Consider the following 16,076-nt stretch of genomic DNA (forward strand, 5'->3'; position numbering starts at 1 on the left):
CTTTTTGGTATATCCTAGTAAGGTTGAGTGTCTTCAAACTTACTCTGTATTTCATGGAATTTTTTTTTAAAGGTGCAAACTTTTTGGTATATCCTAGTAAGGTTGAGTGTCTTCAAACTTACTCTGTATTTCATGGAATTTTTTTTTAAAGGTGCAAACTTTTCGGTATATCCTAGTAAGGTTGAGTGTCTTCAATCTGGGGCTCACACCTAGAATTGCCTTTTACAAGCCGCCACTAGTCCCGGGCCCCCCTGAAAGCATTAACTCCATATTCCTCCATGGCTATAAGAGACATCTAAAGTTTCCTGGGAAGTATGATGTTTGAAAAGCCTTAGGAAAGCGCTCAGCATCTAAAGGTATAGAAGACTTTGGGGGGATCCCTTGAAAGAAAAAGCAGCGTGAGTTGACAGCAGCTTCGTGATGGCTCTTGTCAGTTGACATTTCAGGAAGGAAGCCAATCTCCGGCTGGTGTGGTGGTGTCACAAAACAGACCAACAATGGTCCGTGAGGGTTCGTGGTTCATGACTCGCCACGAAGCAGCACAATCCCAAGAAAAAGTGAATTATAGGTAGAAGCACAATAGATTTTTTTTAATTGACTAATTTTAAAGACTCACTTTTATACTTTGGATTTAGCCAGAAAAATGAACTGGTTCATAGTTTGTTTTTCCAGTTCATGCGGTGTGTGGGTGTGGGTGTCTAAGGGGATTCCCTTTTGCCAAAGCCAAGGAAACACCAAAGGGGGGGGGGATTTTGGCAAAAAAAAGATCCCTGAACTGGGTCTTGAAACAAACGACGAACTAGCTTGGTTTGTTATTATTATTATTTTTTTTTGTGGTTTGTTTTTGTGTCGGTCTCTAATCTGGATACTTATAAGTATGGCACATCAAAGTACCATCCTCCTCTTGGTATGTATCGCCATAATCTCGATTTAGAGGTATACTCTTCCTGGACATGGAGGTTCTATTTAGCTGTCCTGATTAAGAGTCCTCTCTCTTCACAAACATGTCAATTCTCCTATTAAAGCCATCCAATCTGGGGTTCTTAGAAACAGTTTAGGTGGAATGCAAGATTTCCAGTCAATTATTCATTTCCCCTTAATCTCAATGTCCTCCTGCAAGCAGACTAATGGAATCAGTCCATTTTACTAATGGATTTTTTGTTTGTTTGTTGTCTTCCTTGTTTCTATTTACTTCCAACGACACTCCTATGATGCTTTGTTCCTTAACACTTTATTGTACAGGGTAAGATAACTATAAAAACAGCTTGCCGATAAACATGGAGGAAATCTCTGCCAATAAACATCTCAGGAAATAACAGAAACTCTCTCCCCCGTCCATAACATAGCAATTAGGGGAAAGTACCACACAAAAAACTTGAAAAATCAGTGATCTAAGCTATATGAGTTCCCCTTGCAACTGAAAAATCGTGCTTTTAGCTAAGTTTCTTCCTGTCCTTGGTTGTGAATCTGTTCCCATGATTATATAGGTGTCTATTATCATGAAGTGGAAGCGAATCCTACTTTCCATTGGCCTACGTCTCATTTCCTTGTGTGACTCTACAGTGAACTGTTTGTTTCAGTGAATAAAGTATAACAACGACAACAACGACAACAACGACAACAACAACGACAATGACAACAACAACAACAACAACATATGTCTCAGGGCAAACTCCGAAGGCAATGCTGATGCTCTAGAGCCGGAAAAACTCAATTGGTACCAGGAGTGGCTGATTTTGGCGAACCTTACCTTTGAAAACCCCCTTTGAAACCCTTCCAATGGCTGAGGTTGGGGGTTCGAGTCCCCCACGGGGCCTCCCTGACAAGGGCTGGACTAGATGATCTACAGGACCCCTTCCAGCTCTGCCCTTTCTAAAATTAAGATTATGATGTGATGTGAATGAGCAGAGAGTGTGTGGATTCTGTAACGTTTGAGAGCCCCGCTCTCTGTTTCCTTCCGAGGGATCCTCTCCACCCTGCCTGGAGGAAAGGCCAGGGATAGAAGAACTGCAGCTAAGAGAATAGTAAAGAAAGTATATACCGCTGTGCTGCTGGGAGGAAGGGGGAAGTACATAAAGACTGGAAGGCTGCGGTTTGTGTTTACTCCCGAGTAGACCTCCCTGCCCCCCTGCCTTGAGCTCCGCAGACGAAAGACTATGCAATTCGATGCAATGGCTATAACCGATAAATGCGGCGGGGGGGGAGAGATGTTGGGGTTCTCAAAGTCGGAGAGCTCTGCCCCCTGTTTACTCCCGAGTAGCGCCTCTCCCGCCCGCCCATGCTGCCTTGAGAAAACACCAGGAACTAACAAGGAGAGAGAGAAAGAGAGAGAACAGCGACAAAGCAGCAAAACAGTCCGCCGAGGGACCGGGGTGGCGAAGTTGGAGAGGCGGTCCCTTGTTTACTCCCGAGCAATCCCCTTCCCGAGCGTCCAGCCCTTCTCTCCCCGCCAGGGTCCCTGCGTAGGGGCAGGGAAGTGCCGGGCGCTGTAACGTGGGGATCCTCTGTGTGTGTATATATATCATACACCCGGGGAGGCGATCCCTCCTCGGTCGGCTGCGGGGCAGATGCGATCCCCCGGACCGTTGCGCCTGGCCTCTGGGCGACGCGCGTCCGGACCCGGGGTTCCTCCCGGCGGCACTTTCCCTTTCGCGGGGGGGGCGGGGAGGAGGGAGGGGGGAGGGGAGTCTCCCGAAGTGAAAGTGACCGGCCCAGGGGGCGGCGCCGGCGAGGAGGGTGTGTGTGTGTGTGTGTTTGTGTGTGTGTGTAAAAGTGACCCGGGCGGCGAGTGGGGCGGAGGGAGCGCGGGCGCGCGCGCGGCAGCAGCAGCAGCAGCTGACACGCCGGGACGGGACGGGGGGCCAGGCAGAAAGGCAGCGGCGGGCAGGCAGGGCTTGGGGATCGCGTCGCCGGGCGGGCGCGATCCTTGGAAGAAGGGAGGCCCCGGGCGGCCCCGCGAGGAGACCTGGCCGGCGCGGAGGGGGCGCGATGCCCCCGCCGCCTGGCCGGGCTGCTGCTGCTGCTCGCCGGCTGCTGCTGCTGCTGCCTGGCCCGGGGGCCCCCCCGGGCGCGCCCGCCCTCCATGGGATGTAGCCGCGGCGGGCTTCTCCTCTCCGGGGAGCCGAGCCTGGGGGTGGTGCTGCTGCCTCTGGTGCCGCCGCGGGGGCTTCGGCGGCGCCTGGGTCGCGCCCCGCCGCCCCGCCGGGCCCCGCTCCTGCTCACCACCACCATGCTCTGCCTCCTGCTCTTCAGCTGCGGCTCCTTCCTCTACTCCTGCCTGCCGGGATCCTCCTGTCACAGCCTCCAGCCGGCCGGCGGGGGCCTCTTGCTCCCCGGTTCCCCCCAGCCCTTGCTCCTGCGCCCGCCCCGCCGCCGTCCCCCCGGGCCGGCCGACGGCGCGGACGCCGCGGCGAGGAAGCCGGACGAGGAGGAAGAGGAGGATGATGATGAAGAAGAAGAAGGAGACAACGACGACGAGGAGGAGGAGGAGGAGGAAGGGGCGAAGGCTGAGCCGGAGCGGAGGGCCGCCGGCAAGAGCCCCCCGGCCCCGGAGGGCGTCCCCCCCTTGCCCGTGGCCAACGGCTTCGGGAGCAAAAAGTTCCCCCAGGCCCTCATCGTGGGCGTCAAGAAAGGCGGCACCCGGGCGCTGCTGGAGTTCCTGCGCGTCCATCCGGACGTGCGCGCCGTCGGGGCCGAGCCGCACTTCTTCGACCGCGGCTACGAGAAAGGGCTGCTCTGGTACAGGTAAGGCCGGCCGCGGCGCGAAGCTTCCCCCCATCCCGCTCACCCGCCCGCCCGGCCGGGACATCAAAGGGACATCAAAGGCGCGCCCGGGGCGTTCCATCCGCTCGCGTTCCTTTTCGGAAGCCCGAACGTTCCATCCCGGCCTCCCAACGTTCTGGACCCCCCGCCGCGGCGCGTTCCAAACCCGGCGGGGCTCCCACGACGTTCTTGTGCTTACACGTTTATTTATTTTTTTTAAAGTTCTCATCGTTTAAAAAGGAGGAGAAGGAAAAACAAAACACCTTAGGGAAGGTTAAAGTTTCGTTCTTCTTCCTTTTTTTAAATATATATACACCTGCGCTTAGCCGGACGATCCGATGTTTGCTTCGTACCTACGGGGCTGGAGAGGTGGGATATTTAAGCCTGTCGTTTTGGAAAGGAGAACGATCCGCGTCTAAGGGGCGCTGGACAGGAGGGCTCGGCTTGCGCCCCTTCCGCTCCCGGGTTCAAAAGTTTTGTCCGTCTTTCAACCGCCCGTGGAAAGTTTAAGACCCGTTGCTCGGAATCTGCTGCTTAGCTGTTAGCAGATGACAGTTTTTAGCATACAGTTGCATCCTGAAAGGAATTTTATGGGGTCTAGACCTTGCTGTCTTCTGCTGATAGTCCCCCTGTGTTTTCCTGTCAACTAATTCTTTCCTTCCTTCCTTCCTTCCTTCCTTCCTTCCTTCCTTCCTTCCTTCCTTCCTTCCTTCCTTCTACCTACCTACCTACCTACCTACCTACCTACCTACCTACCTACCTACCTACCTACCTACCTACCTACCTACCTACCTACCTACCTACCTACCTACCTACCTACCTACCTACAAATAAATACAAAGTCATGGAAAGTAGAAAACAAGGTGCTGGAGAGTCTCAATCTACTTGGTAAACCCAACAAGAGTAGATCTGTTGAAACAGATGGATATACATTGTTGACTAACCCTTCAGCGATGGGGCTACGTACTCTGATTGAAACAACCAGCTGTACTGGGACCAGTATCTCCAAGACTGGGTCGTTCTGTCCCCATGCATGATAGGATACCATCAAACTTTTACACCCCTTGGATTAACTGATATGGATAAACTACCAGCTTCTGCTCTGGAAATTGCATCCCTCACTTGCCATTACAGCACACCCAATAATAATTACCAGTTAAAAGGGCGGGGATTGTAACTCCTAATTAATTAGGTTGTAACATAATCTGTTGCTCCATCTTTCGCTTTGTTTTTTCACTCTTTGGGATGTAGAGAGAAGCTGACATTCCGTTTGCTAGGTAGAATTAGTTAGGTCAGAATTTCTGCTTCCTGATTAATTAAAATTAGGGAAACAACCTTCTTAATAGAGCGTGAAAGCTAAAAAAAATTCCAAAATGTTGTTTAAGGGCATCAGGACTTTTTATTATTATTTTTATTCTTATTATTAATGAGCTTGGATCCAACGGTTTCAATGCAAAAATGGTTTCATTGAAAAGTATGCCTTGTCCTTCTTTCCATTCATTCTGGGACAAAATCTTTGTGCTGAGGTCATTTTTTCCTGAGAAGTGGGCTTAGGAAAATATGTTTTCGAGTGATCCTGGCCCAGACATTGCTTTCCAGGCACAGATTGTAAAATGCAAACTGGAAAGGCAGACTCTTCAATGAACAATGCATGGGTTCATTGTGGGTGAAACCGTAGGCACATTTCACTTTGGGGGGGGGGGTTTGTTACCTTTTTCCCATCCTTTTGCTGTTCTTTTATGAAACCTTCCATCATGGGAGAAAGTATGAAAGACAGTTTGAACTTTCAAAGTGTAAAACGGCATTCCTTTGAAGTCAATGGAGTGGCCTTGGCTTTTGTCAGCTTCAAAAGAATCTAGATTCTCCAAAGGGGAGGGGACAAAAGCTGATTAAGGATGGAAAACATTGTGATTTTTTAAATAAAAAAACAACCCTTAAGCAATTAATGGAATTTAAGGTGTTTCCTTCTATTGCACATTGCTAATGATCTCTAGAAGACAGACTCACAAAGTTTTTACAAAGTTGCTTTGCAATTTTCTTTTGACTCCACCCCTCTCCGGAGTCCTGGCTGAACTCCCAATCTTTCAAATATATCTACATATTTTTGGAATCTATAGAGAAACTTTCTAAACTTTCACCCATGGCCTCTGAAGTTTAGAGTCGAAACCGTCCCGTAAAGCAGAAAGGGCAGAAAGATTGATGTTCCAAGCACAGTAAGGTTGTGCAGACAATACCGTCTTTTCCCGTCCTTCTACATCTGGCTTCTCTTCCCCTGTTTGAATCATAAATGTCTTTAGCGTTTTGGGGGAACTTCTGAACAACTCCAGGCTGGCATCGTAGTTTGATGGATCTTTTTCCTGTTTCGAACCAGACTGTAACAAAGCTGAAGATCTCCCAAACCCAAAGAAAGTCACGATGAGCTTGTTCCAGAGAGTTCGTTAATTATCCAAATTTACTCTTTGATTATTATGATCTTGGGATTGTGCGGTAAAGGAGTGTGTGTGAAATTTTTCTGCTTGGGAAAGTCTGCAAGAAGGAGCCTTTTTCTTACAATCCTGTCCATCTAGTGTCTGTGCTATATATGTTTTAATTGTTTTCCCCCTGCCCGTACGAATGCCGATAAGGGAACAAAGCCAATACAGTATTGGGGAGGAATCAATGTGAGACGCAATGGCCCAAGGGTGACACTCATGCGAAGGGACGCTTCATATGCCGGGAAGGGGGGGGGAAGTAACTTTCAGGAGAAAGCCGTGGTGCATGATTTCTGCTCCCCACTGCGATCTGAGGATTCTGGCGTCTTGAACGCTCGTTCGTCTTGGTGTCAGGATAGGGCCAAAGACTTTGAATGCCTACGTGGCATTTTAGAAAGATGGGTAACTGTGAAGAGATGTTATTTTTTTTCTCTTGGCGTGCATGGCCTAAGTTGAGTGTCCTACCCATCGCTAGTCCACAGTGCTACATCACGGAGTGGTATGAGCCCCTACGAAAAGGCAGGCCCCTGCCCCAAAGAGCTTACAGGCCATTTGTAGAAGAAAGAAGAGAAGAATTGTGGAAGTAATGGATTTCTTGGAGTATCCCTTGCATTTCTTGGAGGCGGCAGGTTGTTGGGTTTTTTTTTTGAGAGGGTAGCTAAGAGAGGTGGCCGTTGATCAAGTGTGAGACAGCTGCCCAACACCCTTGCCTGAACCGGCAGCTGTAAGTGCAGACCTATGGGTTTTCATGGGGCCTTCGGAAGCAATGGCCGTTGGCATGTCAGAAGTGAAAAAAGAAAAGCAGTAATTTGAGGTCACGGCGCAGGTGGAGAAGGTTATGATCACCGAGGCATTTTTCCGCCACTGATTTGTTGCAAAGGGTCACTGGCTATACCCTTATTATTATTATTATTATTATTATTATTATTATTATTATTATTATTATTATTATTATTATTATTATTATTATTATTATTATTATTATTATTATTGCACTTCATATTTCTCAGTATTGTTGATGTATAAGGGACTGGTTGCAAAGCCTAAAAATTCACAACTGGTCCTCGAAACCTGTGGGTGACTTGATGCATTTGCAAAATTTCTGAATTTCAGAAAGCAACTTAACAAATCGTGCTGGTTTTAAATTGGTAAGACCAAATATTTTAGAATGGCTTTGGTTGCTGAAAGGGGCAGATGACCTGATGTTGCTTCCATGTCCTTTAAATTCGTTGCCTTGGTTTATTATTGTTTTCGGTGTTGTTGCAGTCTTGATCCATGAACGTAACTCTCCTTCCTTGCTAGTATTTTAGAACAGCAGTCTTACAGTACCTGGTTATTTTTATGTAGCTCAAAGCTTGACGCACTATGTAGCGATAAGCATCCGACTCCTTTATGTGACAGCACTACAATTGCATGGAAGTAGTTCAAAAAATCTGATGCTCTTTTAGCACAAACGAACCTCTGCCTCGTTAGGTGGTCTAACTGAAAAAAGGCCCAAGAGCTACTGTTCATGTGCTTAATATTAAATGCTCTTAGCCAACTGGATATCAGCCTGGAGCTGATTTATCTGGGCTTAGAAGTCAACGGATGCATCCGGTGGATTATCATCAGATCATGTGTGGGTAGGTACTAAAAGTGTGAAGTTAAAAGAGGGTATGTTTTAATTTGTGGAATTCTCACCTTCCGGTTCAGCCTGTTACGTCTGCTTCGAGACAAACCCCAAGGGACATTAAAAAAAAGTTTGCTGGGTCTTATTCTTCAAAATCAGATGTGCAGCCAGATCTTCGTATTTACTCAGAAGTAAATCTCCCTGCGTTTAATGGGCGTTATTTCCAGTAAGGAGGCGATGCAGCTTTTAGCCAAGATGGATGGCTGCTTTTTAGCTGAATAGAAATGTGTTTTCAATCACATATCCTGCTTTGGATCTTAATATTTGGCAAAACAAGGGCCCGTCCGTTGGCTTTGAGCAAGCAGTGTTTTGCTAATGTCTGTTGGAATTCTATTTTGTAACAGAGCAGCAATGATGGAACACTTTAAAGCAGCAAATTGAACTTCTGTGTCGAAGCCAGGAATGGTACACCTTTAGATGTTTGTCTTAAGAGAAAGACATTGCACAGCTTTCCTGATAGGAGGGCATGGGTGCCTGTGTTAATAACCTTAACGAGAATATAATGTTAATTTTTCATGATGTGTACATACACGTAGAGCTCCAGAAATAAACCTTCAAAGACCAGTGAAGGCAAATGTCACGGGGCTTGGTTTTGAATGATGATAGCGTTTAATTAAAACCACACGTTCATCTCAGGTGAACATAAAGGCATGTATAAACTGTTTACCTGAACGGTGGGAATTTTTTGGGGGGTGGTGGTAATGGCAGTACATCTTGATGGACATTCCTTCGTTTGTCTCTCAGTGCAAGCAGAAAAGTTGTATAATTTGGGTGGGTAGGAAGAGCTTGTCTGGAGACATAGCTAGGTGTGAACGGTTGCTTGTTTTTATCCCCGGGGTAGAAAGAGGAGGGCTGCAGGTGAGCCAGGATTCAGTCACGACACATCTGGGTAGGGATGGTGTGGAAACATAGATGGTAGGTGCCTCCAGAATGTAGGGGCTGGGCTGTGAAATGAACATGTCCACAGTGGAAATATGTGTTCAGGTCTCAGTAATGCATGAATCTGGATCATGACCCCTCAGGAGATAGGAGGATTGGAAAAAAATTTGACTTTTCCTTCTTTTTCTCCTGCTTGAGGTTGATCATCGTCAACGTTCTAGGTTTGATAGTGAAGATTTCCCACTCCTGAGAAGGGCCTTGCGTTGCTTTAGAACCCATTCGTCATATTTTTCAGCCAGACCTATTTCTCCTTCCTGTCTTCTTTTCCCCCCTGTGTATTTATTTCACTTTGAACGGTCAGCGGTAACAAATCTGCCCATTTCTTTTCTTGTCCCTCAACTCAAATAAGCAAGCTTTTGGCACTTCATGTATGTTATGATTCTTGGCCTTGATCCCTTCCCTTTAATACTTTTTAAGCAGCCGGAGAAGCCTTCAGGGAAAAAAAGAAAAAGAAATAATGAGGTTTCTTTCAGAAATACTTGTCGAACATCTTTTTTTCCCTTTCTTAAATCCCTCTCTCCTTTTATTTTTTTGGCAAAGAGCGGGGGGGGGGACGTGTTACTTAATTTGGGTGTATTTAAGATTGCAGATGCTTGCAGGTGCTGAGAATATTTAAATATGGGGTGTGTGCCTATATTGGGGTGGGGGGGAAGAATACAAGCTGAGCAGCTTGCCTTCTGGGGAACTTTCAAGGTTGTGTCAACATTTCTGAAATATTTGACTAAGCCAAGAAACCTTGAACATGCCAAAATATTTTAATTTCCAACATGTTGACCACTGCCCCCCCTTCCAAGCACCGGTGGCATTGTTTGTCTTAAGGATTCCTGCCCGCCCGCCCACAGAAAACAACAAAGCCTTCTGTGTGTGTTTATCCCAAATGTTGTATCTAGATGTATGTAGATAACAAAGATCAAGACCGGGATGGGAATAATTGGCAGGTGGCTTTTGTTGACCCAAGAGCTTTGTAAATAGTCCCTAAATCAACACACGACATGTTTTCGTGGGCTGTGTTTATTTGTTTCCCCGTGCCTTATCTCAGGGGAACTTGTGATTGTTGCTGACAGCCAAAGAAAGCCATCAGAAGGCCCGGCGTAATTCTGTGGGTCAACCTTTCACTCTTGAAAGCGGGCCACGAGAAGGATAAATACAGCTTTCCTGGGTTGGCACTTGTAGGAATAAGTTAAGAGAGTGAAGGCTTTAAAGAAAGTAATTGAAGCAAAGTGAAAAGACGTCTAAAATAATTCAGTTACTTTATGCTCCTTTTGTGACACTGACGTTGGAAAGCTATTTTTGTTGGCCCTCAGGATCCAGATTAGAAGGTTTTAGAGCTCATCCCGGTAGATTTTTAAAAAAAGAGTTGCATCATTTTGTGCATGCGTGCGTGAAGGTAAGCATTTTAAAACATTGCCACTTGAAGAGTTTAAATGGTCTGCCCGAATTTCAGCCGCTTGCCCTACACAATTGTTTTAAAGGCAAAAAGGGGGGGAGGGAGGGAACCACTGGGGAAAAGTTGCCTGCCTGCGTTCGGAGAACAAGTTTTGTCACAAGCCGTGTAAAGTTTGAGTATTCCAACTCAAGAGTTCTAAGAGGTATAAATCAATAGTATCACAGTCTATGGGAATCCAGACAAGTCTTCTGTGGTGCATTGATTCTACTTGATTCACAGAATCTATTGGGAGGCATCTCACTTGTCCAGTTGAAAAGATTATAGCAGCCTGATCGGAGCACTGGGACAGCTGAAAACCCTCGTTTTAGGCAAAAGACCATGTACCATATTTTTCCATGTATAAGACTATACTTTCGTCTAAAATCTTTAGACTAAAAATCGACGGTCACCTTATACACGGAAGTAAGCTGAGGAGAGAACAAAAACAAGTGGAGGGGAAAGCAGGGATCAAAGCGGTCCTGCAGGCTTTCCCCCCTACACTTGCTAAGCCCCACTTAGATTTCTTAATTTTGGGTTAGAAACGTGGGGGGTGTCTTATACACCGGGGCGTCTTATACTCAGAAAAATATGGGTAGCTGTTTCTCAGCTTTGAAAGGTGCTGGTTTGGCTTTTTCCCTCCAATTCTTTCCATTATAAAGATGGGATCTGAGATGGTTGGTAAATGGGGGGGGGGAATGAACTGAAATGAAAAGTTCCACTTGTCTATACTACTCAGATTTAGAAAGTAAAGCTTTTTCCAAGGTGGAAAAGATCAGGTTGGTTCTTTCTGCCTGATATAAAAGTTTTTAAAAAGATAAATCCCCTCCTTTCTCTCTCTTAAAGCAGCAACCTTAATTTGGCACTCACATGGTTCAGTACACGGGGATCAAATCCAGATTTAGGTATTCCAAGCCCTGGGCCTGCATGGCTGGATCTGCCGGTTCGGGTTTCTTCTGCACTGAGCTTAAAAAAAAATAAAATGAAAGATCTCTCAGACAGAGTGGTGAAATGTAGCTTTTTAAAAAATGATAATTCCAAGAATTCTTAGCCGCCGTAGTTTTCAAGTTCTTCGCACCCCAAATAAGAGGAAATTTATGGATTTGGGGGGAACTGCTTCTGAAAGGCAAATGGAAAACGGTACCTGCCCTCTCACATGCTTAATACCTCTTCTCAACTTTTTTGGAATGGAGTGGACAACGTCTATCTCCACGAGGCGTTGGATTTTTGCAACGACTTCTTACTCACTTGTTCTTCTGGAATTTCCAGGCCAAGGGCTCTTAAACTCAACATGGCTTGGGGTAGTGACAGGACGTCTTCCTTCTTCCCTGTCCTCCAAGGAATTAAATACCCGCCCTTAAGGATTCCCCAGTTCTCTAAATTCCACTCCAGGTTTTAGTTGGAATTTAGCTGGACTACAACTCTGGCCTCAAAACAAGATCAGCACCGTGGATAGCTCCTGTAACGTTTAAGGTAAAACCTGGAGCGGATCCACTGACCACACGGACTTGCAGTTACGTGCATTTATTGAAAGCTTCTTGCATGGTGAAAAGTACACCGTTGGGTCCTGATTGAAGCGCAAATACTGGCATGATGGAGACCTCGTTATTAGAACCAGGTGCACATTAGTGTTGGAAAAACATAATTCCAACAGACTTTTGCACTTGGGAAGAGAGAAACCAAAGGAATTCTTAGACACTTCCCTGTGTTCTGGGTCAGCCTATTCAAGTCATCAACTCTATTGCTTCTTCACTACCCTTATCTACTCTGGTTTTTAATGGCCCATGAATCTTCTGGAAAACATACATGAATATAAATAGCCTCCGTTTTGCACTTTTATAAATAGCTTCATATATTACGAAGTAAGTTATACATATCCACTTTTCTAATAGTACATTATTTATAGCAGTAAATTATAATAGTAAATTATGTATAATAGTAAATTGTAATAGCAAATTATAGAAATAGTAATTTGTAACAGTAAATTATAAATAGAAATAAGTTCATTGTCTTGTGATGCAGAGTATAAGCAGCTCCTTATAGTATGGTACATAGTCTACATAGTGATTGAATGTGTTCCTAGGGATTCAGGCATGCTTTCCCCATTTTGTGGTGGCTCGGGTTAAGAAAGCGAAATTAAGGCATGGCGGTGCTACATAATTTGTAACTAAAGTGAAATTGCCTCTCAACTCATACTCTTTCAGTTCTTGAGGACTAGTCACTTTTTATTTCATCTCTTGCAATAATATTCATATTACGAATTCATATCCTTCATGTTCGGGACCTCAGGAATCTTTCGCCAAAACTGTTCGACGCAGGGTGAGTATCACAGCTATGTGGCTGCTAGCCGTGTGCCCCATGGGCCTGGATACATGGAAGATATGGGCACCGTTTTGGAATTTATTCATCATCTGGGGATTTCAAATTCTTCTTCGGACTCCAGGCTTTTTAAAACTGGTGGGTGGCCCCATAATTGTGAGTTTCAGTGCTGTTGTTTAAGACAAAAGCAGACACATGTGGTCAAAATTGCCCTTAAATGCCAGGAGTTGAATTAGATTAATTCTTCATAGCTTCCATTTCAAAGTGTGCATATAAACATTCTGTACAGGGTAGGAAAACGTGGTGGTAGACCTTGGAAAAGTTACTTTTTTCAGATCCTTCCCTGAAATCTTTAGCCACTAGTGGCTTCTGTTGATAGAGAGAGCTGGGTACAAAATGAAACTTGAATTAGTTCATAGTTCGGTTTTCTGGTTGGTTCGTGGTTCGTGGCCAACTACGAACTGTCACGAACCACCATTTTTCAGCTTCATGCCCATCTCTGGTGATAGGCCATGGGAATTCGCGTTTATTAAGAAAAGTTGTGTGAGTTAGCACTGGTGATATAAATGTTGAAGCACAAGCCAGAGATCAATAAAGGAAGAAGGAACAGAATCGTGGGTTTTCACTCCCCACATTGAAATACAGATCTATTATTGTGCATTTTTTTCATTGAAGTTTTTTCAGGGTGGCGGCGGGCGGGAATCTCTTCCTCCTGGTGGGGAACAGGGTTCTGTTGCTCTGGTCCTCCGTGTTCTGCTGCCTGAGTGGCCCTATCCTCTCAACACCCACCCATTTGTTCAAAAAAGCTTTTAGAACTTACAGGATGGCAGAGAAGCAAGAGGCAAAGCTAATGGGGTTAGCTGTAGGCAGTGGCTGTGCAAATGGAAATCTGCTACTTAAGTGTGTGTAAGTGTGTGTGTGTGTGTATGTGTGTGTGTGTGTGTGTGCAGGCTCTTTAACAATAATAATTACTTTTGTTCCAAGAAGGAAGTGGTCTCTGCACGGAAGTTGGATGAGGGAGGCACAAAAGTTAATTGGAGAGCAGACTTAAAAGCTTACGGGGGGACCTTTTGGTAAAGCAAGGAGGCTGGGGGTGGGTGGGTGGGAGAGACAGAGGACTTCCCCCCTCCCTCCCCACTGTATTAAGCTTGGGTGGGGATTGAAAAGTTGGCTAATGAAAGGCTTGCTTTAATACCAGGATTTAAGCTCCTAAATGGCTTTTCAAAGCATTTGAGGAGTCTGTCTGCTTGGGTGAACCCATCAGCGTGAGGTTCTGGTGGCCGCTGTCTTCCCCCCTATTCTCTCCCCCTGGTGCTCTTTCAAAAACGGAGGCCTTGGTTATAAAACAGAAAGCAATATCCCGAAGTGGCATGGGGAAACCGTTCTGGGTTCTCTCTGTTTTAGCTCTTTGGAAACGGGATGGGGTGAATGGTTTGCTTTTCTCGAGAGGTGGAAGGATTTGAAACTGAGCTAAGCAGAAATGCTGAGCTGGGAGGACAGCTTCGAGTCAGTTTCTAGAGGGGCAGGTCGGTATTGCCCTGTACAAGTGAGGGTGACGAATAAAAGAACTCTTAGATTTAAGGCTAAAAAGTCGTTTTATTGACAAGAGGCTAATCTGACCTTATGCACTGCTGTTCCTTTGGAAGTCAGCTCATGCTCTTCTCCATCACATCAAGAACGTCTGGAACACAGTCACTTCTGTGGCATCTTCTACACGGAGCACCTCTATGCATTTAAGCACCCTGTGAAGTACTGGTCGTCATTGAAATTCTCTTGACATCCAGATGACGTTCCTCTCGTCTCACTTTGTACAGTGTTTATTAATGGGTTCCAAGATCTTTTTGACACAACCAAACACTTTGGTTTATTTTTTGTATCATTTTGTTCCCAGGGCACAGTTTAGTGCTACAGTGTTTTTCATCTGCCATAGATGAGAAACACTGTAGCGCTAAACTCTGCCCCGGGAACAAAATGATACCAAAAATAAACTAAAGTGATTGGTAAGTTTGAAAAGATCCTGGAACTCATGGATGTTGGTCTGAGACTGATAAAATGAGGACCACTTTCCAGACAGGTAGAAGCTTGTGAAAACTTCTTGACTTGACGTTTAGGGCTATACCACTTCCAGGTCGGTAGACAACCGTTTGGAGGCAAACCCCAATAAATCACAAGCTCTTCTTGCATTAAGCAACAGATTGGGGAGGTGGAACATGGCAATACAAAAAACCCATCTTCAAGAGTCTTTATTTTTTTCTGATTTTCAACTTGGAGATAAAAAGCACAGGAGAGTAAGTGAGCAAGTGTCGAACCACAAGGATAAAAAAACTGCAGTGTTTTACGGGAATTATTGTTGCAGCTTTTGTCACTGCCGAATTCTGGTTCCGCTGGCTTTTGGAGAGAGTTTCCCAATATTTATATAATCTATTTATCTGGGATCTGTCTTTCTGTAATTAGGGTTCCTAATGGGAAGCGTGCTCAGATCATTCTGTGATGTGGAACACGCCAAAAATCTTATTGCCAGTATTCATTAAGTCATATTCAACCCTTTCCACTTCGCGTGTGAATTTCGGTGTAAGATCTTTTAAACATTATCCAGATTCATATTTTTAATGCATTTGCAGACTAGATCCTTCTGATATTGCTGTTCATTTCTTCTGCCCAGTTACTCCCCATCCCTCTAGATACTCATTTTTTTATCTAGAAATGTGGTTGCCGTTTCATGAAGTCCGGTTTGTGAACTTATTTTGGTAGTGAGAAGAAGCAGGGAACAATCAACTAAACCCAGTGGGTGGGGCAGGCCACGATTCAACAGTGCTGCGCTGAAATAACTAAGCACATGGTCAAGTCAGAGCTTGAAAAGTTACCATTAAATAGTAAATGATCCCTGTTCTCTCATGACAGTGCTTTAAAAAGTGATTTGTTGTCATTACTTGAAGTAACTAAGTGTTTGCTCATTACTTTTCTTTATTTATCTGTTACTTTATTTTAAAATAAGATAGAGAAGAGATAAAAGTTTCAAACATGAGCTCAATGTTTCTCTGGAATGCTGGCCAGCAGTTTAAAAGTAGTTAGAGAACATTACTTTTTACAGCAAAGTAACTATGACTTGAAACTTGTTTTCTTTAAAGTTCTTCTTCAGGGTCTTCTTTCCACACACCCCAGGAACTGAAAATCGCTTTGGTGTTGCTGAGAGAAAGCTTCAAAATTTAGCCGAGAGAGATCCAGAGGGACAAATTAACATCCTGTGATATCTTTGGGAACCCAACAATATTTGGCATTAAGCGTGGGAAAACATAGAGGTTCGGGGGGGGATTCCAGTGCCAACCCTCCCCTACCTTCACAAATCCTTGTGAGACACACCTGCTCATCTCCCCCCCGAAAATGAAAATGAGACACTCTGGTTTTGAGTTCATATTATTTCGAGGACCCCAAAGGAGGGGAGATAGCTTGGACAGCCGCAGGAAACCCCCCCAAAAAAAACCCTTATTGCAGT

At 45.2% G+C, this 16,076-nt stretch overlaps 1 protein-coding gene across 1 annotated transcript in view; it reads left to right on the forward strand.

Moving 5' to 3' along the window:
- Positions 1–2,941: 2,941 nt before the first annotated feature.
- HS3ST6 (heparan sulfate-glucosamine 3-sulfotransferase 6) overlaps positions 2,942–16,076 on the forward strand; it is a 54,563-nt gene continuing 41,428 nt past the window's right edge. The window contains exon 1 of the mRNA XM_072982370.2: positions 2,942–3,744. Within this exon, the coding sequence (XP_072838471.2) occupies positions 3,083–3,744 (662 nt within the window). The 5' untranslated portion in view covers positions 2,942–3,082. The remainder of the gene's footprint in view (positions 3,745–16,076) is intronic.

The sequence above is a fragment of the Pogona vitticeps genome, chromosome 13 (assembly GCF_051106095.1).
Source record: "Pogona vitticeps strain Pit_001003342236 chromosome 13, PviZW2.1, whole genome shotgun sequence".
NCBI classification, from domain to species: Eukaryota; Metazoa; Chordata; class Lepidosauria; order Squamata; family Agamidae; genus Pogona; species Pogona vitticeps.